The 27,922-nt window shown below is 43.2% G+C and overlaps 1 protein-coding gene across 3 annotated transcripts in view; it reads left to right on the top strand.

Moving 5' to 3' along the window:
* LOC129826069 (cAMP-specific 3',5'-cyclic phosphodiesterase 4D-like) overlaps nt 1-27,922 on the top strand; it is a 375,111-nt gene that overhangs the window by 161,471 nt on the left and 185,718 nt on the right. The window contains exon 1 of one of the 3 annotated variants that reach the window (XM_055886373.1): nt 19,292-20,539. The exons of the other annotated variants lie outside the window; for them this stretch is intronic. Within the exon in view, the coding sequence (XP_055742348.1) occupies nt 20,262-20,539 (278 nt within the window). The 5' untranslated portion in view covers nt 19,292-20,261. Of the gene's footprint in view, nt 1-19,291; nt 20,540-27,922 lie in introns of those variants that run through there. 3 annotated transcript variants of the gene reach the window in all.

Below are 27,922 nucleotides of genomic sequence, written 5' to 3'. Positions count from 1 at the left end.
TCACTGTCTTCTTGGTAAGCAACTCCGGTGTAGATTTGGACTTGTGATTTCGGTTATTGTCCTGTTGGAAGGTGAATTCATCTCCCAGTGTCTGGTGGAAAGCAGACTGAACCAGGCTTTCCTCTAGGATTTTGCCTGTGACTAGCTCCATTCCATTCCTTTTTTATCCTTGTAAACTCCCCAGTCCTTAACGATTACAAGCATACCCATAACATAATGCAGCAACCGCTATGCTTGAAAATATGGAGAGTGGTACTCAGTAATGTGTTGTATGTTTGAGCAAATCCAATAACACTTTGTATTCAGGACAAGAAGTGAATTGCAATGGCCACATTTTTTTGCAGTATTACTTTAGTGCCTTGTTGATTCATCCTCAGTTTTCTTCTATCACAGCCATTCAATTCTGCATTGGCCTCACAGTAAAATCCCTGATGGGTTTTCTTTCTCTCCGGCAAATGACTTAGGAAGGATGCCTGTATCTTTGTAGTGACTGGGTGTATTGATACACCATCCAAAGTGTAATTCATAACTTCACAATGCTCAAAGGTATATTCAATGTCTGCTTTTTTTAAATACCCATTTACCAATAGGTGCCCTTCTTTGCAAGGCATTGGAAAACCTTCCTAGTCTTTGTGGTTGAATCTGTGTTTGTGTAACGGCTGTCGTCATCCTCCTCGTCTGAGGAGGAGAAGTTTGAAGGATCGGAGGACCAATGCACAGCGTGGTAATTGTTCATCTTATTTAATGAAAGTGAACAACTCAAAATACAAAAACAACAAAGTGAAAACCGAAACAGTTCTATCTGGTGCAGACACACAAAGACTGAAGACAACCACCCACAAAACCCAACAGAAAACAGGCTACCTAAATATGGTTCCCAATCAGGGACAACGATTGACAGCTGCCTCTGATTGAGAACCATATCAGGCCAAACACAGAAAACCAACACAGAAATAGAAAACATAGATTACCCACCCAACTCACGCCCTGACCACACTAAAACAAAGAAAATACAAAAGAACTATGGTCAGAACGTGACAGTTTGACGTTCACTGTTCGACTGAGGGACCTTACAGATAATTGTATTTGTAGTGTACATAGATGAAGTAGTCATTAAAAAAATTGTTAAACACTATTATTGCACACAGAGTCCATGCAACTTATTACGTGACTTGTTAAGCACATTTCTACTCCTGAACTTATTTAGGATTACCATAACAAAGGGGTTAAAGACTTATTGACTCTCTCTGCCAACCTGGCCCTCACTGCCAGGGACACCTGTAGCCAGGAGGACACTGCCAGGGACACCTGTAGACAGGAGGACACTGCCAGGAACACCTGTAGCCAGGAGGACACTGCCAGGGACGCCTGTAGACAGGAGGACACTGCCAGGAACACCTGTAGCCAGGAGGACACTGCCAGGGACACCTGTAGACAGGAGGACACTGCCAGGGATGCCTGTAGACAGGAGGACACTGCCAGGGACGCCTGTAGACAGGAGGACACTGCCAGGGACGCCTGTAGCCAGGAGGACACTGCCAGGGACATCTGTAGCCAGGAGGACACTGCTTTTAGCTATTTCAGGGCTGGAACCTTTGACTGTTTTCATGTTATTCTGTTATTCCTGTAGGTCTGTGGATCAGGGCATTATTCCTGTAGGTCTGTGGATCAGGGCATTATTCCTGTAGGTCTGTGGATCAGGGCATTATTCCTGTAGGTCTGTGGATCAGGGCATTATTCCTGTAGGTCTGTGGATCAGGGCATTATTCCTGTAGGTCTGTGGATCAGGGCATTATTCCTGTAGGTGTGTGGATCAGGGCGTTATTCCTGTAGGTGTGTGGATCAGGGCGTTATTCCTGTAGGTGTGTGGATCAGGGCGTTATTCCTGTAGGTGTGTGGATCAGGGCATTATTCCAGTAGGTCTGTGGATCAGGGCATTATTCCTGTAGGTCTGTGGATCAGGGCATTATTCCTGTAGGTCTGTGGATCAGGGCATTATTCCTGTAGGTCTGTGGATCAGGGCATTATTCCTGTAGGTCTGTGGATCAGGGCGTTATTCCTGTAGGTGTGTGGATCAGGGCATTATTCCTGTAGGTCTGTGGTCTGTCAGGACGTAGGATGAAGTTGTCTGTAGACGCTTGTCATGTAACTTGTGTGTTTTCTTGCTGGTGTTTTGATGATATGGGAACTGTGGTTGGTTGGTTTTAACCTGTCTGAACAGTTGTCTGTGTGTAGTTGTAGTTTGGAGGTCGTGTAAATACAAACAAATAGTATTTCCAAAGTGGAATTCTGACTGGGATCGTAGAAGAATTCCTGTTGATGGTACTGTCATTCCCAGGTGGAGGTGACATCAAGAAGAACGGTAGATTGCTCAGAGAACTTAGTTTAGTAATACTTGAGAACTCACTGCCTCCAGTTGTTATTACCTAACTGTGTTTTTCCATCACTGTGGACTTTTCTCTGCTGGCAGCCAATTGCTCTCCTTTTATACCAGATGTGGTGAATCACCTGCAGCTAACACACCTTGTATGTTATACTATAAAAGGAGAGAAAAGAGAGAAATGTCACCCTTCATGGTATTTTATACAACAGGTGGGTCTAATCCTGAATGCTGAGTGGTTACAACCGCATTCCAGCCAGTGTCTATTCCACAAGTTACCACTGGCTAAATCTATGACTTTAAAATGCCTATTTACTCTTTTCCATCTGACTGCACAATCCACTGTCGCATCAGTCCAGCCAGGCAATTTATAATCTCCACTATAAAAAGCATATAGACGTTACCTCACATTTCTTTTAGACTAACATTTAGTTTTCAACAACGGAGATTTGTATAAACCTTGCTGTCTGTCTCTCAGACATTTGCAACATTGTTTCAATATTCAAATTCGATCTCCAACTGTCCTATTAGGAAAGAATGTGTAGGGAGTCAGGAAGAGACAGACAGACAGACAGGCAGGCAGTGTTTCTCAGCCAGTCGAAATCATGAATCAGCTGGCATCATTTTTATGGATATATACAAATGTCAATTGAAAAAAGGTAAAATGAAACGAAGTGCAGCTAGTTTGCAGTCTTTCCAGGTTCAGTTTGAAGTGATTGTGTTAGTTGTTTTGTTGGCACATTTTCTATGCCAGGCAGAATCGCGCCTCACGAGCTCATTGTTATGGATGTATCCAAATAAATGTCACTAGAAAACAGCTTATGCAAATGAAATTATTGTTGTTATTCTGGCTGCACTGTTTGACGTGACTGTAAGTTAGCCGTAGTTGGCTAGCTCTTAAGCAAGGGATAAGAACATTGCCAGCCAGTATGGCAATGGAACATTTAGAACGAACGACTGGGTCGCGTCCATAGAAACAGAACAAAAAGATTGAATGACTGGGTTGCGTCTCTGGCAATCGAAGCGATAGAATCAACGACCAGCCGGCTTGGGTAGCGACCCTAAATTTGTGTCGGGACAATATCTTGTGGAAGGATATCATAGTATAAATCAATTAATCAAAATAAAGTTTTTATTGAAAATATGTAAATCATGATTTGAAAATGTTGGTAACCTGTTGTATAAAAACAGTAATGCCCTCGAAGCCGGTGTTTGGAGGATATATTGGCAAGGTTTACCGGCCCTTGACTTTGTCTCGGGCCTGACAACACCCGTGCCAATATGTCCTCCAAACACTGGCTTCGAGGGCTTTATCAAATACACACAACTGCTTAGTGCCAACACCAGGATGGGTAAATACTTATGCTGAATAGCTTGTTTAGCTCTGAGAGTGTTTGTTGTGTTGTCAGCAGAGGGTTTTAAGAGCTGTTTGATATCTTGGAAAGCATGAGGTACTGTTAATCCTGTGGTTGTTCAGTCAGATATTAAAACTCATTTGACAATGTAAACATGCCCAATCATACTTTACATGAGATTCTCAATACCAGTCGTCTTATGGGCTAGACTCATTGGCTCTCTTGTGGTCAGACACAGTGGGTGTTGAGAGAGACTAATACTAGAGTCCCTCCAATGAAAAGCATAGATGCCAAAGAAGAGCATTTTCTCACTGTTTCAATATTTGTGGATGTTAGAGTGGTTTCTGCGCAAAGCCTGCCCTCTTTTGGTCAAAGGGTCATTTCAGCAAACTAATGAGTTTGAGTTTTATGATGTCAGATTTAGGATATACATTGTTTTCTGTGTAAAGTGTAACTATAAACACTTTACACATCTAACGGACTTTATGCTGTATATTTATTTTTATAAATGTACTTATTGACATGTGTTAATGCAATTATCACAGTAAAATTCATTAAATAATACACATTTTTCTTTTCTTTTTTTCTCCCGATGTGTTGCATACACACATGCATACACATGGGTCTTTCTATAAATAATGGGGCCAACGTGTGACATTGGGATAAACATTTTAAAATGGTTTGAAACAAAAATAAAAAGTATTTTCATGCAGTTCCACATGTTATGGTTCAATTAGAGGAATAAAAGTGTATGTATGCAAACTGAACCATAACTCCTCCTATTCAACATCATTGGCCCAGGAATCTACATCATTTCAGCAAGGTTCATACAGACATTGGCAAGTCAAATTCAAGGACTTTCAGGGACTTTTTCAAGCACTTCATTGTCATTTTCAAGGACCTCAATGTTATACAATTGCATAATTTATATAATAGTACATATATGGCCTGATTTCGAGCTCACCCCCCTTCCCCCCCAAAACATGCAAAAAAGTGTAAAAAAATATAGGCTATTACCATTTTAAGAATAATGCTATTTTTAGGCCTTGCCAATGCATTGATATTCAAATATTATGACATTATTTGAAGCGGGAGGAAACAAACGGAAGTGGCCACATCTCTCACAAAAACGGATTAAAATGAAATCACTCGTAATTATAAGGGAGCAGGAGAACTTTTCAAGCACCAAATTGGAAAATCAAAGTACAGCCGATTCCAGTACTTGAATTTCTGAACACCAAATTCAAGTTCACGTAGGCTGCTTCAAACCCCTTGTATTGTTTACAATTACAAACTACACGTTTGTTGTCATTATATCCAGAACAATTAATAGGAAAAGTGTTAGGTGTTGCGTTGTATAGTCTATCCTATACAATTGTGCACAGTAGACTCGGTGTCTAATCCAAGGCACAAAAACATATGAAAACATGAACTCATTACCTTACTGCTTTCTCTGTTAAATCCTGCTGTAAATCAAGCATATATTATATCCAACGTGGATCCAGGCACAACTGCCTTCACCAGCGAATAAATTACATTTCCAGAACTTCTTTGCTCCAAGCCGGATAGATCACTATATTTTTTCAGATACTTATTCCATGGATCTAGTTGACTGGTGACAAGGAATCTGTAAACATTATGAAATTAGGTTGATTAAGTTACTGATTCCAAAAACATTCAAAATACAGCCCTTTTGACTGTTACAGCGCCAAAAAAGGAAAGACATTTCAGCATTCATTTTGTGACATTTCTCTGGTGTTTAGTAAACTGAATGGTTTTAAAAAGAGAGAGCTCGTGCCTGCGGTTATAGTAACATTTGTGTGCTTTCAAAAATACTGTATAAGACCAATATTCCTCATATTTCCACTTGTAAATCTTGAATTTCAGTCTAGGACAATTCCACGTTAACAGAATTACACATTCTTCACTTATAAATGTATGCCAAACAAAACATTTTTTGATTTGAAAGTTTAACAAACCATACAACTCTATGCACAAGGACTACTTTCAACAATTTACACTGAAACATTTCCAAAAACTGATTTCGTGGAAGAACTGTGCAGTTGCAAACTTTGGTAAAGGAATTAAGGTAAAAATTTCCCTCAGGTTTTTATGCGACCACGTTTTCCAAAAACGGTTAAATATCTGCTCCGAATTAAGATTCAAAGATACCTGCAAAAAGAATGGGGTGTCAGCTATGACATGTCACATTGAGTTTGGCAAAATCTCTTTTGGTTATTGAACTACAGTAAGTGAAGTGGATTTACACCCGGAACGGAATTAAGGTAACTGAATTACATCAGGTACAATGTACAACACAGAAATGTATAATTATGGATATGAATGTCATTCTCCTCATGTTTTAACCAGGTTGGACAGCGCAGCACAACAGACTACAGTAGAGTACAGTGCGGTACAATACAGCAGAGCAGAGTAGGGTAGAGTACAGTAGAGTACAGTACAGTAGAGTAAAGTTCAGTGTAGTAGAGTGCAATATACTCTACTCTAGTATTCTCTACTGTACTATAATCAACTTTACTGTACTGTATTGTACTATACTGTTTTTGACTTTAGTCTACTGTGCTCTACTCATGGTACTGTACTGTGCAATCCAACATTGTGAAACTTACGCCTATAACAGGTTCAGATTTGGTCCGGTCCGTCTGTGGACATTAAAGTCAAGGCCAGAGTGGACTGACCAAATATCAACTATTGTTCAAAGTCCATGGACGTTCGGTGTCGGTCTGTGCTCAGCGGGTGAGGATGCTGGTTACAGTAAATGGAAAGAGAGGGGGCTCATGGGTAGATGTCAGTAAGAGCTGGGAGAGGTGACATTAACTGGAGAGTGAGAGTGCGGTAGAGAGAGAGAGAGAGAGAGAGAGAAACAGAGAGGGAGGGGTTGTCCAGACTCAGTGTTTTGACACTCTTGGTTTGACCACCACACGACAGAAAGACAAAAAAAACAGCTATGAGCTGAACATAACAGTATGCCAGTGGAAAGGAGGATGGTAGCAAGTGACCCAACTTGCACAACAGGTGTGCAACTGTTATGATTTCCCATTGTAGCCAATTCAGTTGCAGGAATTACAAGTTTGTGCGTCTTTTACTTTCGGTTTTGTACAGCAGCATCAAACAACTGAAAAAACCACATTTTTGGTTATGGAAAATACATTTCACAGCGGTTTAGATGGTAAAATGATTCTCTACACTATACTGGCTTGCTTTGTCACATAAACTGAAATTAGGCGGACTATTCGAATTTGAGCAACCAGGAAATGGCGGAGCGATTTCTGCATAGTGCATATTTTAATAATTCATAAACAAAATTGATACCAGTAAATTCACTATCACTAATTGGTAGGTCTACCATTACTTGTTATGTTTGTGAACTTTCCTTATCTTCTCTCATGAGGGAGAGAAATGTGAAAATATCTTAAAGATACTGTATGTGGGTTTTTGGTAAAGGAATTACAAGGGGTCTTTACGTCAACATTATTGTGTTTTGATATATTTCTGATACCCTTTAAGGCTTTTTCTGGTAGATGTTCTCTAAGACCCCTTTTCCATCTGTTTTATCCAGACAGCAAAGCCTTTACTTATGCCAAATTTTAAGATGGAAAATGGTTGGAAAATGTATCTAGACGGGTTTCCCACTAGTAATTACCATTTGGAGGGCCGTTCAAGTGGATTTTACCCAGTGGTATGTGACAAACTCCCACTTCCCACTTGCTTACGAACACAGCATTAATATTAGTCAGTCATCACAGTCCCCAAATTCATGATCTCCTTAGTTTGGAGTTGTGACAGGTTGCAACCAATTGAATTCAACATATAAATACAACTTTCAGTGAGTGCTGATTTCCCCCTTTCATACAAATGTTACAAACTGTTTTGTCTGAACCTTCTGTTTCATGTTGTAGGTCATGTCAGCTTCTGCTGGACGCAGTTATAGAAGGTATCCACATGAGGGAGACAGAGGCTTGGATTTCAACAGTGCTTTTTCTCTCTGACACTATTTGAATGAAGCCTCTTCTGTGTCTATTACTTACTACATTAAACATTGTCAAGCAGAAAAATCTCTCTTTCACTAAGATCATTTAGTAGCCCCCATTATTTTGGACTATAACCTTTCCCATACTGGCTCAGGACAGAGTACTAGTGCTTACTTCCAGGCTAATACATCAAGCTTAATTCTAGAAATGATGAGACCTGTGTACCTGATAGTCTTTCTGGGTGTCAGAAACAAGTGTTTATGAGAACTACTCATCCATCCAAGAAAATCATTTTACACTTCAAGTTACTGTACTGTAAAGTAACCAGTAGAGAGCAGTATGCACATGCCAACCAGCCCTTTACTGTATGTATTCCATGACTGCATGCTGTATCCATAGAGGCTATATGCTTGAATATGGCGTCTCGTGCATACTGTATATGTGTCTGTCTGTCTTTGTGTGGTGAAAGAGGGGGAAGGAGAGAAAGACAAAGGGAACAAGACAGAGACAGAATAGCGGGAAGACAGACAGAAGCGAGAGAGAGAGTGCGTGTGTCCTCAGTGAGGAGTCGTGAGACCTGCAGATTTTTCTCTTTTCATTCCTCTTTTGTGTCTCCAGCTTGAGCCAGTTATTTCTTTACACACATCCACTTGTCGCCTTCCATCCATGTTGCCCCTGGTAACGAGGGTGAAATACACACAGACGTCATGCAGGCAGGGAGGGGGAGGGGGGGAGAGAGAGAGAGCAACAGAAGGGAATGGAGAGACAAGGAGAGAGTGGGTACTGCAAACACACAAGTATTGATACACCACAGGCTATAGTTAAAACAAGCATTGCTTCCCTTGAGAGAGATATTCATCAACATTGGTGAAGTAGTTGAAAGATGTTCAAAACACTGCACCAAAACAAAATAGAGTTGTTTCAACTAATATTTATTAAGTAACTGGTACCACAAAAAAAATAAAACTTAGCTCCAAATTGAGAAAATGTAGGTAAAAATGATGTCAACTTAAAAAAATGCATTTGCTCAAATTGTCTCATGTTCATTCAACTAGAAATTATTATTTGGGCATCTTACCTAGTAAAGGCTGTGGAACTAGTTACACACAGTGACGATTTTAGCATGTAAATATCGGTGGGGCAAACTCTAAATATTTTATGCATGCCAGCAAAGCCACTAAACAATACATTGCTTGCACTATAACAGTGACAAGCGGTGCCCACAAACTGTTAGGGCCGACATAAAGCTGCCCCAACAGCAGAGCTTTCTTTTGCACCGTGGAGTGAATCCTTATTACACCTGTGTCACGCCCTGATCTGTTTCACCTGTCCTTATGCTTGTCTCCACCCCCACCAAGTGTCACCCATCTTCCCCACTTACCCTCTGGGTATTTATACCTGTGTTTTCTGTCTGTCTCTGCCAGTTTGTCAAGTTTACCAGCGTTTGTCCTGTCATCTCCTGTCTTTTCCCAGCCTCTCTTTTTCTCGTCCTCCTGGTTTTTGACCCTTGCCTGCCCTGACCCTGTACCCGCCCGCGTGACCACTCTGCCTCTCCCTGAGCCTGCTTGCCGTCCTGTACCTTTGCTCCTACTCTGGATTATTGACCCCTGCTTGCCTTGACCTGTCGTTTGCCTGCCCCTGGTGTTACAATAAACATTGTTACTTCACGCAGTCTGCACTTGGGTCTTTCCTGATAACCTGGCTGTCAGCGGAGCCTTGTCTGGCAGCGAAACAGTTCACGCAGACAATGAAAGCTCTTACAATTTTCGATGATGACATTTCTCTAAAACAGGCTACATGTGCACCACCAAGTCAGAACAGTAGGCTGAGTTATGAGAGGGAAAGGGACCAAATTATTAGGGTGAGGCACATGGGCTACTAACAGCTTACTACACACAACATGCACTTAGCAGTACTTTCTTAGCTACAGTATACATATCTCCCTGGCATATTACATTACTTTTGCACTTATGCAGCAGTATACAAGACATTTTTGTGCTGAGCTAACTTGAACAGGAAGGTTGCGAGGCGGTCCTTCTTGTTGGCAAATTTTGTCATGAAACTTTGTCATATAAGACTGGCATTCTCTGGATTTATGGTGCTTTCAAGACAACTGGGAACTCTGAAAAAAGCTAAGTCGAATCATGAAGTCAATGATTTTCAGGTTGGAGCTCTAAAAAGAGGCCAGAGTTCCCGACTTGGATTTCCGAGTTGGATGACCGTTTATTTTCCCAGTCTGAGCTTGTTTTTTTTTAAGAGTTCGCAGTTTTCTTGAACTCACTGAAGATTGAGATTTCCCTGTTCTGAGTTTCCAGTGGTTTTGAATGTGGCAAACATCATGCTGGATTGATAGCATGGCAAATGTATTTAACCTTTTCTGGCCCATGGTGTTGCTTGTGAATGTTTATCCATTTAAGCTTGGAAAAGAGACCCTTAAACCCAAACTTGAACCACACTGTCACGCTCGTTGAAAAGAGTAGACCAAGGCGCAGCGTGCTTAGAGTTCCACATCATTTTAATAAACTGAAACTCACTCACTCAACCAAACAACCAAACCAAACGTGAAGCTATGCAACTAAACATAGACAAGATCCCACAAACACAAATGCGGAAATGGCTGCCTAAATATGATCCCCAATCAGAGACAACGATAAACAGCTGTCTCTGATTGGGAACCATATTAGGCCAACATAGACAAACAAAAAACCTAGATGACCCACCCTAGTCACTATCATGCCCCAACCAACACAGAGAATAAACAGCTTACTATGGTCAGGGCGTGACACACACACCCTCTCCACCGAATAGAAGGCAGGGCAACGCTTGCAGTTTGCCCCTGATTCTTTCCAAACCACTCATTGTTGAATTTGCAATTTCCAACTTGTTGTGTAATGTTTATGTCCGATGGCCTATGAGCAATGATACATTTTATCTGTAATTTCTCTTCATACAACAAGGATTTTCCAGCAGATTGTCAACATGATTCATGACAGCTTGTCTAGCTAGGAAAGTATGATGTTGACATGATCAGTCCAATCAAGCTACAGTAACATGATTTGATGTCATTTTATCTGTGGCCAATGACCTTGAGCCTTTCTGGATGTGCACTTCTAATGTAACTCTATGGCAGCACCCAAGGGGGCTTGTACTTTCTAGCTCTCCTTGTAGATTCTGCATTGACCCAGTGTCACCAGGAGTGATAGAACACTGAGCCAATCACAGCACAACTAGAGGAGAGATTACCAACCCCTATGCTCTGTACTTAATATTCAACATGTCCTCAACTTGGATTTGAACTCACAACCTCACCGCATTCCAAGCTTCCTACTACGCCACCGTGTCTGTCTCAATGCCACGTTGCACTTCTAAGTTTTTAATGTATTTTATTTACCTTTTATTTAACCAGGTAGGACTGTTGAGAACAAGTTCTCATTTACAACTGCGACCTGGCCAAGATAAAGCAAAGCAGTGGGACACAAACAACAACAGAGAGTTACGCATGGAATAAACAAAGTACAGTCAATAACACAATAGAAAAAGTCTATATACAGTGTATGCAAATGGCTTAAGGAGGTAAGGCAATAAATAGGCCATAGTAGCGAAGTAATTACAATTGAGCAAATTAACACTGGAGTGATAGATGTGCAGATGATGATGTGCAAGTAGAAATACTGGTGTGCAAAAGAGCAAAAAAAGGTAAATAAAAACAATATGGGGATGAGGTAGGTAGTTGGGTGGGCTATTTACAGATGGGCTGTGTACAGCTGTAGCGATCGGTAAGCTGCTCAGATAGCTGATGCTTAAAGTTAGTGAGGGAGATATAAGTCTCCAACTTCAGCGATTTTTGCAATTCGTTCCAGTCATTGGCAGCAGAGAACTGTAAGGAAAGGCGGCCAAATGAGGTGTTGGCTTTGGGGATGACCAGTGAGATATACCTGCTGGAGCACGTGCTACGGTTGGGTGTTGTTATGGTGACCGGTGAGCTGAGATAAGGCGGAGCTTTACCTACCAAATACTTATAGATGACCTGGAGCCAGTGGGTCTGGCGACAAATATGTAGCGAGGGCCAGCCGACGAGAGCATACAGGTCGTTAGTGGTGGGTGGTATATGGGGCTTTGGTGACAAAACGGATGGCACTGTGATAGACTGCATTCAGTTTGCTGAGTAGAGTGTTGTAGGCTATTTTGTAAATGACATCGACGAAGTGGAGGATCGGTAGGATAGTCAGTTTTACGACGGTATGTTTGGCAGCGTGAGTGAAGGAGGCTTTGTTGCGAAATAGGAAGCCGATTCTAGATTTAATTTTGGATTGGAGATGTTTAATATGAGTCTGGAAGGACAGTTTACAGTCTAGCCAGACACCTAGGTATTTGTAGTTGTCCACATATTCTAAGTCAGAACCGTCCAGAGTAGTGATGCTAGTCGGGCGGGTGTGGGCAGCGATCGGTTGAAGAGCATGCATTTAGTTTTACTAGCGTTTAAGAGAAATTGGAGGCCATGGAAGGAGTGTTGTATGGCATTGAAGCTCGTTTGGAGGTTTGTTAACACAGTGTCCAAAGAAGGGCCAGATGTATACAGAATGGTGTCGTCTGCGTAGAGGTGGATCAAGGAATCACCCGCAGCAAGAGAGACATCGTTGATATAGACAGAGAAATGAGTCGGCCCGAGAATTGAAACCTGTGATACCCCCGTAGAGACTGCCAGAGGTCCGGACAAGTGGCCCTCCGATTTGACACACTGAACTCTATCTGAGAAGTAGTTGGTGAACCAGGCGAGGCAGTAATTTGAGAAACCAAGGCTGTTGAGTCTGCCGATAAGAATACCGTGATTGACAGAGTCGAATGCCTTGGCCAGTTCGATGAAGACAGCTGCACAGTACTGTATTTTATCGATGGCGGTTATGATGTTGTATGGTATGTTTGGCAGCGTGGCTGAGGTGCACCCGTGACCAGCTCGGAAACCGGATTGCACAGCAAAGAAAGTACGGTGGGATTCAAAATGGTCAGTGATTTGTTTGTTTACTTGGCTTTCGAAGACTTTAGAAAGGCAGGGCAGGATGTATATAGGTCTGTAACAGTTTGGGTCTAGAGTGTCACCCCCTTTGAAGAGGGGGATGACCGCGGCAGCATACCAATCTTTAGGAATCTCGGAGGATATGAAAGAGAGGTTGAACAGACTGGTAATAGAGGTTCTAACAATGGCGGCAGATCATTTTAGAAAGAGAGGGTCCAGATTGTCTAGCCCAGCTGATTTGTACGGATCCAGGTTTTGCAACTCTTCCAGAACATCTGCCATGTGGATATGGGTGAAGGAGAAGCTGGGGAGGCTTGGGCAAGTAGCTGCGGGGGGTGCAGAGCTGTTGGCCGGGGTTGGGGTAGCGAGGAGGAAAGCATGGCCAGCCGTAAAAAAATGCTTATGGAAATTCTCGATTATCGTGGATTTATCATTCTCGATTATTGTGGATTTATCGGTGGTGACAGTGTTTCCTAGCCTCAGTGCAGTGGGCAGCTGGGAGGAGGTGCTCTTATTCTCTATGGACTTTACAGTGTCCCAAAACTTTTTGGAGTTAGAGCTACAGGATGCAATTTTCTGTTTGAAAAAGCTAGCCTTTGCTTTCCTAACTGACTGCATGTATTTGTTCCTGACTTCCCTGAAAAGTTGCATATCGTTTTGGGATTATTCAATGCTAGTGCAGTCCGCCACAGGATGTTTTTTTACTGCTCGAGGGCAATCAGGTCTGGAATGAACCAAGGGCTATATCTGTTCTTAGTTCTATTTTTTTTTGAAAGGGGCATGCTTATTTAAGATGGTGAGGAAATTACTTTAAAAAAACGACCAGGCATCCTCTACTGACGGGATGAGGTCAATATCCTTCCAGGACACCCGGGCCAGGTTGATTAGAAAGGCCTGCTCGCAGAGGTGTTTTAGGGAGCGGTTGACAGTGATGAGGGATGGTTGTTTGACCGGGGACCCATAGCGGATGCAGGCAATGAGGCAGTGATTGCTGAGATCCTGATTGAAGACAGCAGAGGTGTATTTGGAGGGCAAGTTGGTCAGGATAATATCTATGAGGGTGCCAATGTTTACGGATTTAGGGTTGTACCTGGTGGGTTCCTTGATAATTTGTGTGAGATTGAGGGCATCTAGTTTAGATTGTAGGACGTCTGGGGTGTTAAGCATATCCCAGTTTAGGTCACCTAACAGAACGAACAGTGAAGATAGATGAGGAGCAATCAATTCACATATGGTGTATGGGGCACAGTTAGGAGCTGAGGGGGGTCTATATCAGGTGGCAACAGTGAGAGACTTATTTCTGGAGAGATACATTTTTGAAATTAGAAGCTCGAACTGTTTGGGCATAGAAATGGAAAGTATGCTTTGCAGGCGATCTCTGCTGTAGATTGCAACTCCTCCCCCTTTGGCAGTTCTATCTTGACGGAAAATGTTGTAGTTGGGGATGGAAATCTCAGAATTTTTGGGGGCCTTCCTAAGCCAGGATTCAGACACGACAAGGACATCAATGTTGGCAGAGTGTGCTAAAGCAGTGAGTAAAACAAACTTAGGGAGGAGGCTTCTGATGTTAACTACACACAGGGCCTGAGTTCGAGGCTGGGGCCGACAGATAAACAAAATATACAAAATGGAGTACCTTGAGTAATGAACAGTCCAGCAGGCATCAGCTATGTAGCAAAGTGATCATAGGGTCCAGTGAACAGCAATAGATGAAACAGGGAAGCCGCTAGGTAGTCGTTAGTACGCTAGCAAGCGGGAGACACAGCGTTAAAAAAAGTTAGTAGGCCGGGGCTAGTAGAAGCATCTTCACCGACGTCCGGCAAAGGTTGGTTGAGGGCACAACGGATGGAATTACCTTCGGCAGACCAGTCGTGATGGATCGGCGGGGCTCCGTGTCGACAAAGGGTCCAGGCCAGTTGGCCAAACAGTTATCGTAGCTGGAGTAATTTTGTTTGCTAGCTGGGAGATGCACCTGGCTCGAGGCTAACTGGTGATAGCTTCGGGACAAGGGTGTTAGCAACTATAGCCACTCGGTAGCAGCTAGCTAGCTGCGATGATCCGATGCAAAGGTCCAGAGCTTACGGCAAGAATCCGGTGATGTAGTTGATTCTAGTCGTGCTAGTGATGAGACACAGCTGATGCCTCCTGGAATCTGAGTGATCATAGGGTTCACTGAGCAGGCCGGGAGATGGGCCTAATTTACATTGTAATAATTTACATTGTGGGTGAGGAAGGATCATTGAATACAACTGAGGCTGCAGTGTACCGCTACCTAGCTGACTGACAAACTAGGGTAGACCTGGGGCAATTGTAAAAGTTTTTGTCTTTTAATATATTGCTCAAAGACCACCGGAACTAGGCCAGTCATTTTTTTATATTATAAACTTACATCTGTCTCCTAATCATTCATACCATTTATACGTCTGTATATAAGACAATCGGATCACAATATTGATTTTAGTCTGAAAAGTCCAGACGTTACGTTTGCCCTCGTACCAGGGGAATTGTAAAAGTAGCTGGGGTCAAATGTAACACGTACAAATAAACCAACTAAATTAACTTTAAAAAACATTAATGTTTATGAATTATCATATTATCATAGACACATGTAATGATTTGGCAAGAAATATATACATTTTTATGTACGTAACCAATATTTACAATAACACCCATGTTTGTACATGGCCATTCAGTTCCTCTCACATCATCTGAATAGTCTGATGGTGCCCAAATGATATCTGTTTACAACTTCTTTGACACTCTACAGGACCACAAGGCTAATTACATTTTAACGCAGTTACAGTTGCCTTCATCCCATAAGCCATGAGAACAATAGTGGTACATGTCAATCATGTCAATATTTAGCCAACATAAAATGATGCTAGTTTGAATTCTTAGACAATAATGCTCAGGACGGTAATAAGAAAAATAGTGAGATATTTGGCTGTAACTTTTCAAGCAGGGAGAGAACCTAAATGGGCAATACTGTGTGAGTTTAATCACTCTATCTTGTTTCTGTTGGAGAAATTGAAAATGTTACAATTGCTCCCGGTCTCCCCTACTGTAGCATTAAAACACTTTCCCAGTTGTGATTTCTGTTGGTCTGTTGTAGTGACACCTTTTGGCCCAAAGGTGGTGCCTGTAAAGACTCTCACAGGCATCTGCAAACCTGAGTTACAGTGCTGAGGAGGAGGAAGATGATGATGAAGGTGATGATGGCGATGGTGACAATGATGATGACGATGGTGATGATTATGATGGCGGATGGATGGTGACGATGGCTATGATAATGGTTGCTATGCTGAGGACAATGATGTTGATGATAGTGATGATTATGGGGTTATCATAATTAGAAGGAGGAGGAGGAGATGGAGACAGAGGATAAGTGTACAGTACTGACTACACACGACGTTTTAACATTTCAGTCTGCTTTCATAATTGAACTCCTATATGGCGTCTATACTGCCTTGCTAATTCTGACCTTTATCATGAACTGCCCTTATCTGCATAAAACTCAGTCGCTGATGCGCCACAGGTGCTCTGGACTGAAAGTGACTGTGTAATTTCCTGTGACATTCTGAGTTCATCTGCCTTTCCCAGAGTCCTTTCTCTCTGTAAATAGCCTGTAAGAGGAGGATGGACGTGAGGAGGCTGCTTACCCGCTGTAAGTACCCAGTGAGGAGGCAGATCAGAGGGGGCATACTGTGTGTGTACAGTAGATGCTCCAAGAGATGTGGTTGAAAAGATGCTGCATGAAACGCTTTGAGCATCTAAAGGGTGCGGATATTATTTTTCTTCTAGTCTCAGTCGCAAGATTAAAGATGAATCCAGCTATAGCTTTAGTCTCTTCTTCCCCAGGTCGAAGTGGTTGCTGTATGACTTTGTAAATGCCCGTGTTCCTGCTCGGAGGCTTTACTCTGTTGTCAGTAGACTAGATACGGGTCTGCTCTTACAGAATGGCTTGTGGACAACAGAGGGGTCAAGCTCAATATGGCTGGGTAGATATGGGGTCAGCGAAATGGACTTATATGCTGGCCTCTTCAGTCCTTAGTCTCACCAATAATGTTCTCTCCACTCTCAATGGATGGTGAACTGTTTCTACAGAAGTATGGAAGAACACAATGGAAGAACGTATGAACAGCTGATCGCTTTGAACCATCGCTAGATATCCAAGTAGGCTACACATGTTGTTCAGCGGGAAAAAGGAGCATTCCTTTTTCACTAGATACTGTGATGTCTAAGGTATACATTATACAGTTTAACACCATTAGAGCTTCACATGTTCAATGGCCGCTATTTGAAAATGACATTGCTTGATCGCTAGGCAGTCAAAATGCCTGAATATCAGAGATAAAAGTCACGGAGGTAAGGGAAGGAAAAAAAAACATTAATGGAGCGATTTGAGGGATAGAAGGAGAGAGTGACTGATCACATTATCTGAACAACAGAAGTGAGAGATGAGAGATGTAGGGAAGGGGGATGGCTTTTTTCTACGAACTAGATGAGATGACATCAGCTCCCCTTTAATTTTTTAATTTTAATTTTATTTTACCGTTATTTTACCAGGTAAGTTGACTGAGAACACGTTCTCATTTGCAGCAACGACCTGGGGAATAGTTACAGGGGAGAGGAGGGGGATGAATGAGCCAATTGTAAACTGTAATGGTGAGCGGCTCAGTACAAGGGTGCATCTCAAGTCTGGATAGGATTCCTCTCCTTGTCTTCTCCCCTTTAGTCGAAGGTTAGAGGCAGATGAAATCAAATTCATTATTACACATCCACCTGGTGAAGCACCTATCAACATGGCATGTTAATTGTAACGGTTCCATTTGGAGTGACTGGCACAGCCACGTTGGACACACAGACACACACACACACACACACACACACACACACACACACACACACACACACACACACACACACACACACACACACACACACACACACACACACACACACACACACACACACACACACACACACACACACACACACACACACAACATTCCAAGCAACACGGCCGTACCCTGTCCTGATCCACTAATGTGCGTCCTGCTTCTAGTGGGCTGAGGGTTACTCAATAACTAATGTGTGTCCTGCTTCTAGTGGGCTGAGGGTTACTCAATAACTAATGTGTGTCCTGCTTCTAGTGGGCTGAGGGTTACTCAATAACTAATGTGCGTCCTGCTTCTAGTGGGCTGAGGGTTACTCAATAACTAATGTGTGTCCTGCTTCTAGTGGGCTGAATGTTACTCAATAACTAATGTGTGTCCTGCTTCTAGTGGGCTGAGGGTAACTCAATAACTAATGTGTGTCCTGCTTTTAGTGGGCTGAGGGTTACTCAATAACTAATGTGTGTCCTGCTTCTAGTGGGCTGAGGGTTACTCAATAACTAATGTCTTGTTCTGCTTCTAGTGGGCTGAGGGTTACTCAATAACTAATGTCTTGTCCTGCTTCTAGTGGGCTGAGGGTTACTCAATAACTAATGTCTTGCCCTGCTTCTAGTGGGCTGAGGGTTACTCAATAACTAATGTCTTATCCTGCTTCTAGTGGGCTGAGGGTTACTCAATAACTAATGTCTTGTCCTGCTTCTAGTGGGCTGAGGGTTACTCAATAACTAATGTCTTGTCCTGCTTCTAGTGGGCTGAGGGTTACTCAATAACTAATGTCTTGTCCTGCTTCTAGTGGGCTGAGGGTTACTCAATAACTAATGTATTGTCCTGCTTCTAGTGGGCTTCGGGTACTCAATAACTAATGTGTGTCCTGCTTCTAGTGGGCTGAGGGTTACTCAATAACTAATGTCTTGTCCTGCTTCTAGTGGGCCGAGGGTTACTCAATAACTAATGTGTGTCCTGCTTCTAGTGGGCTGAGGGTTACTCAATAACTAATGTCTTGTCCTGCTTCTAGTGGGCTGAGGGTTACTCAATAACTAATGTGTGTCCTGCTTCTAGTGGGCTGAGGGTTACTCAATAACTAATCTGTGTCCTGCTTCTAGTGGGCTGAGGGTTACTCAATAACTAATGTGTGTCCTGCTTCTAGTGGGCTGAGGGTTACTCAATAACTAATGTGCGTCCTGCTTCTAGTGGGCTGAGGGTTACTCAATAACTAATGTGTGTCCTGCTTCTAGTGGGCTGAGGGTAACTCAATAACTAATGTCTTGTCCTGCTTCTAGTGGGCTGAGGGTAACTCAATAACTAATGTGTGTCCTGCTTCTAGTGGGCTGAGGGTTACTCAATAACTAATGTGTGTCCTGCTTCTAGTGGGCTGAGGGTTACTCAATAACTAATGTGTGCTTTTAGTGCTGTCTGCTGCACCACCTGACAAGTGATCCAGGAGTAACCTACGCCCTTCACTCTCATTTCTCTGTTTACACACACACACACACACACACACACACACACACACACACACACACACACACACACACACACACACACACACACACACACACACACACACACACACACACACACACACACACACAGCACTCATGTGCATATACTGTACCCATACATATGCATACTGTCCACACACAGCCTTACCCTGTCACACACTCTCCAACACACACACAAACTTGTTCTGATCGTTACGTATAGCCTACTCTTTGTCTCACACACACATTCACATACACATCCTCCCGCTGTGTCGGAGCCGAATATCCTAGGCAACCATAGCGTGGATTAGAGGGGAGCTATAACTGTGGCAGTGCTGTACTGGGCTCTGACGCTCAGCGTTGCTTCAGAGGATCATTAGCACACAGACAGCCTGCAGTCTACACCAGGCTCTGCTAGGCACCAGAGGAGAGGCAGGGTAGGGCTGCGCTGGACTGGGCTGTTGCACTGGACTCTACTGTACTGGCTTACAAGGCAGGACTGCGGCAGGACTGCACAACACCAAACTGGACTGGGTTACTGCACTGGAATAGGTCTGCATTATCCTGAGCTTAACTGTTCTACAGAGCTTTGCTGTGCATGACCGGACTGGGCTGCGTTGGACTAGGTTGCACCTCACTGGCTTACATGGCTGTGCCGTGCCTGGCTGGGTAGCAGTACATTAAAGAGCTGGGAAAGACGGAACCCCCGTTCACTCTCCTCCTTCGCTCCATCCCTTCTCTCTCTCTGTCACACCTTCACAGCAACAGCTCTCAGTCCTCTCCAGCAGAAGAACAGACCTGAACATACGCATCCATCAGCTGGAGAAAGAGAGAGACGGAAGGAAAACAAGAGTATTCTTTCATTTTCTATTTTTCTTTTTGGGGTGAATTCTGAATTCTTTGTTCAGTAAAAAAAATAAGAAAAGAGGACTAGAGTAGAGAGTTTCCAATGCCTCTCCCGTGGGGTTTTGGATTGGAGATTTGGCACGTTGTTTAACTGCAGACATCTTAGCGGACTGCTGTGGACGGTCACTAGCTGTTCCAGACTGTCACTGTCGCATACGGTCCTCCTGGTTGACTGACTGGCGTATACAGTCATTTGACTGTTTCTGGTGGTGGTGGTGGTGGTATACCCAGGTTGGGCATGGCCCAGCAGGCTGGCATGGGGGTTGGGGTGGCAGTTGGCGTAGGGGTGGACACCCTGGCAGTGCCCCCCATGGCCAAACATATCGGTCTGAACGAGGACCTGGTGAAGATCCTGAGAGAGAACCTGCTGCAGCCGGAGAGGACCCGTGGCCACCGCCGCTCGCCCTCCTCCATCTCCCCCCGCCTCTCCCCCCGGAACTCCCCTCGCCTGCTCCGCCGCATGATGATCAACAACAACAACCACAAACAGAGGAGGTTCACCGTCGCACACACATGGTGAGGGAATGGAGGTACTGTAGACAGGCTAGCAGATCTGATGGAATGCTTGTGGACTTGTGTGTGTTTGTTTGTCTGTGAGTGTGTCTCACACTGTGCCCAACCTTCAAAAATGAAAACACTGTATGTGTTCGTGTGTATGCAAATGCACAATTTAAAGGACTTGTGTGTAGGACACTTCCCACCTACCACATTTGATTCCTTGGAAGTTTTTAGGTTGCAGGGAGGTTCTGAGAATGTTTTACTGTGGTTCCTTAAGTTTTCCTGGGAGGTTTTATAAAAGCTGTACGAACAGAAATGAGGTTATTTGGAGGTTTTTGAATAGCTTCCACTGAATGTTTTTATAAGACTTGTAATAACACTTGTAGCTTATTTTGGCGTAACTTTTTTTAAACTCCAAGCACAGATATGACAAATGGAAATTCATGTCCTTAGGCATTAACCATGCAAACACATTTGTTTTCTATTGTGGCATGGCATCAGTGAGATTCAAACCTATGATCTTCTGTTCTCTATCCATGGAATTAGTCCACTTCGCAGCCAGGATGGAGCTAGCATATCATGTTATTGTAAGCATATAAAGCTGTTCACTGTAGTCCATTCAATGAGACCCCATTTCAAAGGAGACAAGCACTCATTAATGTTCTCTGAACGATTTAAGAACATTACTTTAAATAGAACCATAAAGAACCTGTAGGAAACGTTATGCTGAAGGACTGAAATTCCCACTGAAGAAAATTCATTTTGTAACTTTTTTGGAATAATTTAAGAACGTGACTTTAAATAGAATCATGAGGAAACCTGTAGGAAACGTTTTGCTGAAATACTGAAATTCCCAAAGAAGAAATGTGTTTCTTAATGTTTTCTGAACTATTTGAGAACATTACCAATGTCAAACCAGCTGGAGAACGTACCTAGAACAAAATAGACCACAGACCACTTCTCAGTTCCTATGCTTCCTGGCTGATGTTTTGGTCACTTTTGAATGCTGGCGGTGCTCTCACTCTAGTGGTAGCATGAGACGGAGTCTACAACCCACACAAGTGGCTCAGGTAGTGCAGTTCATCCAGGATGGCACATCAATGCGAACTGTGGCAAAAAGGTTTGCTGTGTCTGTCAGCGTAGTGTCCAGAGCATGCAGGCGCTACCAGGAGACAGGCCAGTACATCAGGAGACGTGGAGGAGGCCGTAGGAGGGCAACAACCCAGCAGCAGGACCGGTACCTCCGCCTTTGTGCAAGGAGGTGCACTGCCAGCGCCCTGCAAAATGACCTCCAGCAGGCCACAAATGTGCATGTGTCTGCTCAAACGGTCAGAAACAGACTCAATGAGGGTGGTATGAGGGCCCGACGTCCACAGTTGGGGGTTGTGCTTACAGCCCAACACCGTGCAGGACGTTTGGCATTTGCCAGAGAACACCAAGATTGGTAAATTCGCCACTGGCGCCCTGTGCTCTTCACAGATGAAAGCAGGTTCACACTGAGCACATGAGCACATGTGACAGACGTGACAGAGTCTGGAGACGCCGTGGAGAACGTTCTGCTGCCTGCAACATCCTCCAGCATGACCGGTTTGGCGATGGGTCAGTCATGGTGTGGGGTGGCATTTCTTTGTGGGGCCGCACAGCCCTCCATGTGCTCGCCAGAGGTAGCCTGACTGCCATTAGGTACCGAGATGAGATCCTCAGACCCCTTGTGAGACCATATGCTGACACATGCACATTTGTGGCCTGCTGGAGGTCATTTTGCAGGGCTCTGGCAGTGCACCTCCTTGCACTAAGGCGGAGGTAGCGGTCCTGCTGCTGGGTTGTTGCCCTCCTACGGCCTCCTCCACGTCTCCTGATCTACTGGCCTGTCTCCTGGTAGGGCCTCCATGCTCTGGACACTACGCTGACAGACACAGCAAACCTTTTTGCCACAGTTCGCATTGATGTGCCATCCTGGATGAACTGCACTACCTGAGCCACTTGTGTGGGTTGTAGACTCCGTCTCATGCTACCACTAGAGTGAGAGCATCGCCAGCATTCAAAAGTGACCAAAACATCAGCCAGGAAGCATAGGAACTGAGAAGTGGTCTGTGGTCACCACCTGCAGAATCACTCCTGTTTTGGGGGGTGTCTTGCTAATTGCCTATAATTTCCACCTTTTGTCTATTCCATTTGCACAACAGCATGTGAAATTTATTGTCAATCAGTGTTGCTTCCTAAGTGGACAGTTTGATTTCACAGAAGTGTGATTGACTTGGAGTTACATTGTGTTGTTTAAGTGTTCCCTTTATTTTTTGAGCAGTGTATAATACCCACTGATAATAGCCATGTATTCATCCAACAGTTATTATAATGTCCCCCCAAAAGTTTTGCTGCTACCCATGAGACCTATTAGGCCTATGCCTTTGCAATGGCCGGTGCACATTTTGCGGGACCTCAGCCTATCAGAAAACCATGCCGACCCACTGATCATCCAAAGGCTCATTATAGATTAGTATAACAGGGAAATTGTGAAATATCGTTAAAAATAAATAAAAAATATAACTTTTTTCATTGTATTATTTTTATATAAAAAAACTTTTTTGGTGTGTGTCTCAATTTTGACCAGCCCACCCAACTAAAAACCTATCCAGCCCATCTGGCATTTGCCAGAATTGCCAGATGGCCAATCCAACCATGCCGTTAAAAGTCATGACATCCATGGCACTGTATGTGTCAGTGGAGGCTGCTGAGGGGAGGACAGCTCATAATAGTGACTGGAACAGAGTGAATTGAATGGCATCAAACACATGGAAACCATGTGTTTGATGTATTTGATACCATTCCACTTATTCCACTCCAGCCAATACCTTGAGCACGTCCTCTCCAATTAAAGGGCCACCAACCTCCTGTGGTATGTCTGTTGTGTGTGCATCCATGTGTGTGCGTGCATGCATGTGTCTGTATGTGGGGGTGTAAGAGAGAGACAGAGAATTGGGAGAATGCAGTGAAAAATAAAGGATTAAAAATGAGTTTTGTTATGAAAGTACCTGCTATATATTCTATCCTGGCTGCTAGATGGGTTTATGCTTTAACCGACTCCCATGACAGTTGGTGTTATGCCATAGCCGACATGCTATAAACAATACTATTCACCTTCGTGTTGTATTTTTGATACATCTCTTCTTCTATCACCTCGTAAGTGTGGAGCTGCAGTTGCTGAAAAAATGAGTCTCCTATCTATCCCTGTCTGCCTCCTCTGTCTGCCTTTTACCATCCTCTCCCCCTCCCATCCTCCCTCCTCTCCTCTCCTCTCCCCCCCCTCTTCCCTCTCTCCTCCAGGGAACCTCTCCAAGGCCATCTTTTATGTGATTCAAATCCCCTTTATTCAACATTTCACCATCCTGTTCCCCGTTAATCTCCTTTTTCTTCTCTATTTCCCCCGCCTCTTCTTTCCTCTTCTCTCATCTTCCTTTCCTCCCCCTCACCTCGCCCCCTCTGTCCTCTGCGCACTTCCTTTTCTCGCTCCATTTCTATCCTTCCTTCCCCTCTCCTTCTCTCCCTTCTCCATTCTCCCCTCCCCCTTCTGTCCCTTTACATCCATTCTCTCTTCTCCCATTCTTCCTCATCTCTACCCACCCCTTCTCCCCCTCCCATCCCTCATTTTCCTCCTCTTGATGTGATGGAACTAATTCTTCTGAGAGAGATGAGTGGGTTTTGGGAGCTCTAGCCAGGATTTGCCATTGCCTTCCTTAGCTTTTCTCCATCTTAAATTTCACACCGACTTCAGATGGAGAGGGAGAGGGAGAGAGAGAGAGCACATAACATTCTGAGAACTATGTTTGTTAGAGCTTGGTGAAAGCATGGTTGTCGTATGGTTATTCTGGATACAACCGTCACACACCTCTCTGGGAACGGTGCAGGATAATTGCTTGGCTTTGGAACATTCTCAGCACATTTAAGGAACTTGACAAACATTGTGTTTTCTTGGTATTTTTTTACTTTAACAGAACATTTCCTAAAAGTTCAAACATGATTACATTTCATTTCAATTTTGGTCTCCATTTCAGTACTCAAGCATAACGTTTCCTACAGGTTTCCTCATGGTTCTATTTAAAGTCATGTTTTCAAATTGTTCGAGGACATTAAGAAAACTTTCCATAAAAACCACAAGAAAACGTTAGTAACGTTCAGAGAACGTTCTAAGAATGTTATTCAAAAACATATACATTCCATTCTCAACAAACCTCTATCTTGTCAAGTGTGTTGGCCGCGCCCACTAATTGATTGTCACAATGAAAAATAAATATGCTTGACTCCCAACCATTTTTTAGATAATTGTCACGTTGTCAAATTTTTAAGGCCTCACCCAAAATGACAATTATGAGTTCTCCCAAACTAATTAAAAATTCTAATAGTTTGCCTAATTTCAGTTTATGTGACAAAACAAGCAATCTATAGTGTAGGGCTTGACGCTAGTAGAGATGAGAAGCAGGTACAGGGAGTGAACATTTAATAGCAACGGACATAGGACAGGACAGCGTCTGGACATGAACACATAACGACATTAATGCTGACCTGGGGAGCAAACGGGGGAGCAGACAGTTATAGACGGGGCAATCAACAAAGGGAAGGAGTCCAGGTGAGTCCAATGAGCACTGCTGCGCGTAATGATGGTGACAGGTGTACGAAATGCAGGGCAGCCTGGCGCCCTCGAGCGCCAGAGAGGGAGAGTGGGAGCAGGCGTGCAAGAGAATCATTGTACCATCTAAACCACTGTGAAATATATTTTCAATAACAGGAAATGTTTTATTTTCAGCTGTTTGAAAGTAAAAGGTTCAAAAACAGAAGTTAAGAACAGGAAGCATATAAATAAGGCACATAGAACAAATCTACTGATTCTTAGACTTGCTTTCAATGAGAATGACAGGTCTATAACTCATATTTCTATGTGAATTTGTTCAGGTCGTCCAAAAAGCTACATATTGCAGCTTTAACACTAGCACTGCTGGGCTTTGAGGGACCACCCTTAAAGCTAATGAGCAGTCATTCTGACTGCAACATTCTAACAGTGTAATTAATACATTTTATATATGCTATCCCAAAAATAATAATTTGGTTGTGTACACTGAGTGTACCAAACATTAGGAACACCTTCTTAATATTGAGTTGCATACCCTTTTTTTCCCCTCAGAACTGTCTCAATTCGTCATAGCATGGACTCGAAAGCATTCCACAGTGATGCTGGCCCATGTTGACTCCAATGCCTCTCACAGTTGTGTCAAGTTGGCTGAATGTCCTTTGGGTGGTGGACCATTCTTAATACACACAGGAAACTGTTGAGCGGGAAAAACCCAACAGCATTTCCTTTTTTTACACAAAGCGGTGAGCCTGGCACCTACTACTATACCGATTCGAAGGCACTTAAATCTTCTGACTTGCCCATTCATCATCTGAATGGCACACATACACAATCATGTCTTATTTGTCTCAATGCTTAAATATCCTTCTTTAACCTGTCTCCTCCCTTTCATGTAGACTATTTGGAGTGTATTAAACAGGTGACATCAATAAGGGATCATAGCTTTCTCCTGAATTCACCTGGTCAGTCTGTCATGGAAAGAGCATGTTTTGTGCACTCAGTGCAGGAGCGCAACTTTGGTTTTAGAAGTGGGTAGGACATAAATTCTTATTTGAAATTTTTTATATTTTTTCCAGTCGGAAAAACACTCCAAACAGCCTACCCGACCACTCGGAGGCGTCCGCATGGTCCTAAAGCACACCGCTGCCTCCTTTTGTATCACATTCCAATAATAAAATTACCCTGGGGGGGGGGGGGGGGCAGAAATCCCCAGTGAAAGTTACACCCTGGACTCAGTGTAAGTGTAGCTGTTATCCCTTGTCCTAACAGTTGACACAATTTCTGTAACTTTCACTTGCGTGACACTTTGACATACCTTTGCTTGGTTGTCGTGTGTAATAGTCTCCGGTTTTCTCTTTGCGTCCTGTCTTCAGCACTGTTGTACAACGGCTGTGCAAGTGTCTTATTCTGTACATGGAGCTCCCATATCACTTTGTTCATGGTGTCGGCCAGTCTTCTTTGCAAGCAACTTGTTTTCCAATGACAGTGAAGTGAAGAACTTGTCCATGCTGACATTAATTCCCTTGCCAACGTAAGGTTCCACAAGCCTCATCACCACATTCTCTGACACTTTCTCACCTGCTGCCCAATGTGGATATTATCCCAGAAATTGGAAGCTATTCAGCATGTACAATTACGCAGGCTCTCACTTTGAGAGTAGACTGATCATGCTTTGATTTGGTGGACTTTTTAAAGATTGTAATTAGAATGGATCAATAAAATAGAATGGCCTGCCCCGTTCTTCATTCACAATTGGTGATTACATAATTAGGCATCGTTCGCTTCCCCTCGCTCATTAACTCACCCATTCTCCCACTTTCTCGCCATCATATTTTACATAATTTATTTAATCTGTTGTTATATGTGTGAAATTAGTTTCGGTATAGTTTAGGTTTAGTTTCGAGGCAATTATCTGGGTGATTATCAGCTAGGAAATGCACTTTCAACAGTCGGAATAAGGAGCGGAGCAGGTCCAACTGTTGGAAGAAGGAGGGGTAATGTGGAAAACCATAAAAAAAACAGGCCTTCCTAAAACTGGTCATCACTCCAGTTTTGTTTGTGATATTACAATTCTAACACCGACAGACTTATACAGACTTATTTTGGAAAAGTCAAGCTTGGAGGAGGGCATGACTCAAGAAATGTTGAGTCATTGTCACGATCCTGACCTTATTTCCTTTGTTTAGTATGTGTTTAGTTGGTCAGGACGTGAGCTGGGTGGGCATTCTATGTTATGTGTTTCTATGTTGGGTTCATTGTTATTTAGCCTGATATGGTTCTCAATCAGGGGCAGGTGTTTTACGTTTCCTCTGATTGAGAACCATATTAAGGTAGGCTGTTATCACTGTTTGTTTGTGGGTGATTGTTCCTGTGTCAGTGTTTGTACCACATGGGATTGTTTCGTTTTGTTTGTTCCTGTGTTCCGTCCTGTTCGTGTGTTCATGTGTTTTGGTTCTCAAGTTCAGGTCTGTTCACGTCGTTTGTTATTTTGTAGTTTGTTCAAGTGTTTTTCGTCTTCGTTTAACCTGTCTAGGATGAGAGTGCCGCTAGCGGCACTCCCCCCCCACCCCCACTGAAAAACCAGTGCCGCGAAATTAAAAAAAAATATTTTTTAAAAATATTTAACTTTCACACATTAAAGTCCAATACAGCTAATGAAAGACACAGATCTTGTGAATCCAGTCAACATGTCCGATTTTTAAAATGTTTTACAGGGAAGACACAATATGTAAAGATGTACATCTATTACCTAAAAACACATTAGCATAATCCACCAT

Source organism: Salvelinus fontinalis, chromosome 28, assembly GCF_029448725.1.
Source record: "Salvelinus fontinalis isolate EN_2023a chromosome 28, ASM2944872v1, whole genome shotgun sequence".
Taxonomy (NCBI): domain Eukaryota; kingdom Metazoa; phylum Chordata; class Actinopteri; order Salmoniformes; family Salmonidae; genus Salvelinus; species Salvelinus fontinalis.
The sequence above is the reverse complement of the archived record's forward strand: the minus strand, read 5'-3'. Positions and strand labels throughout refer to the sequence as shown.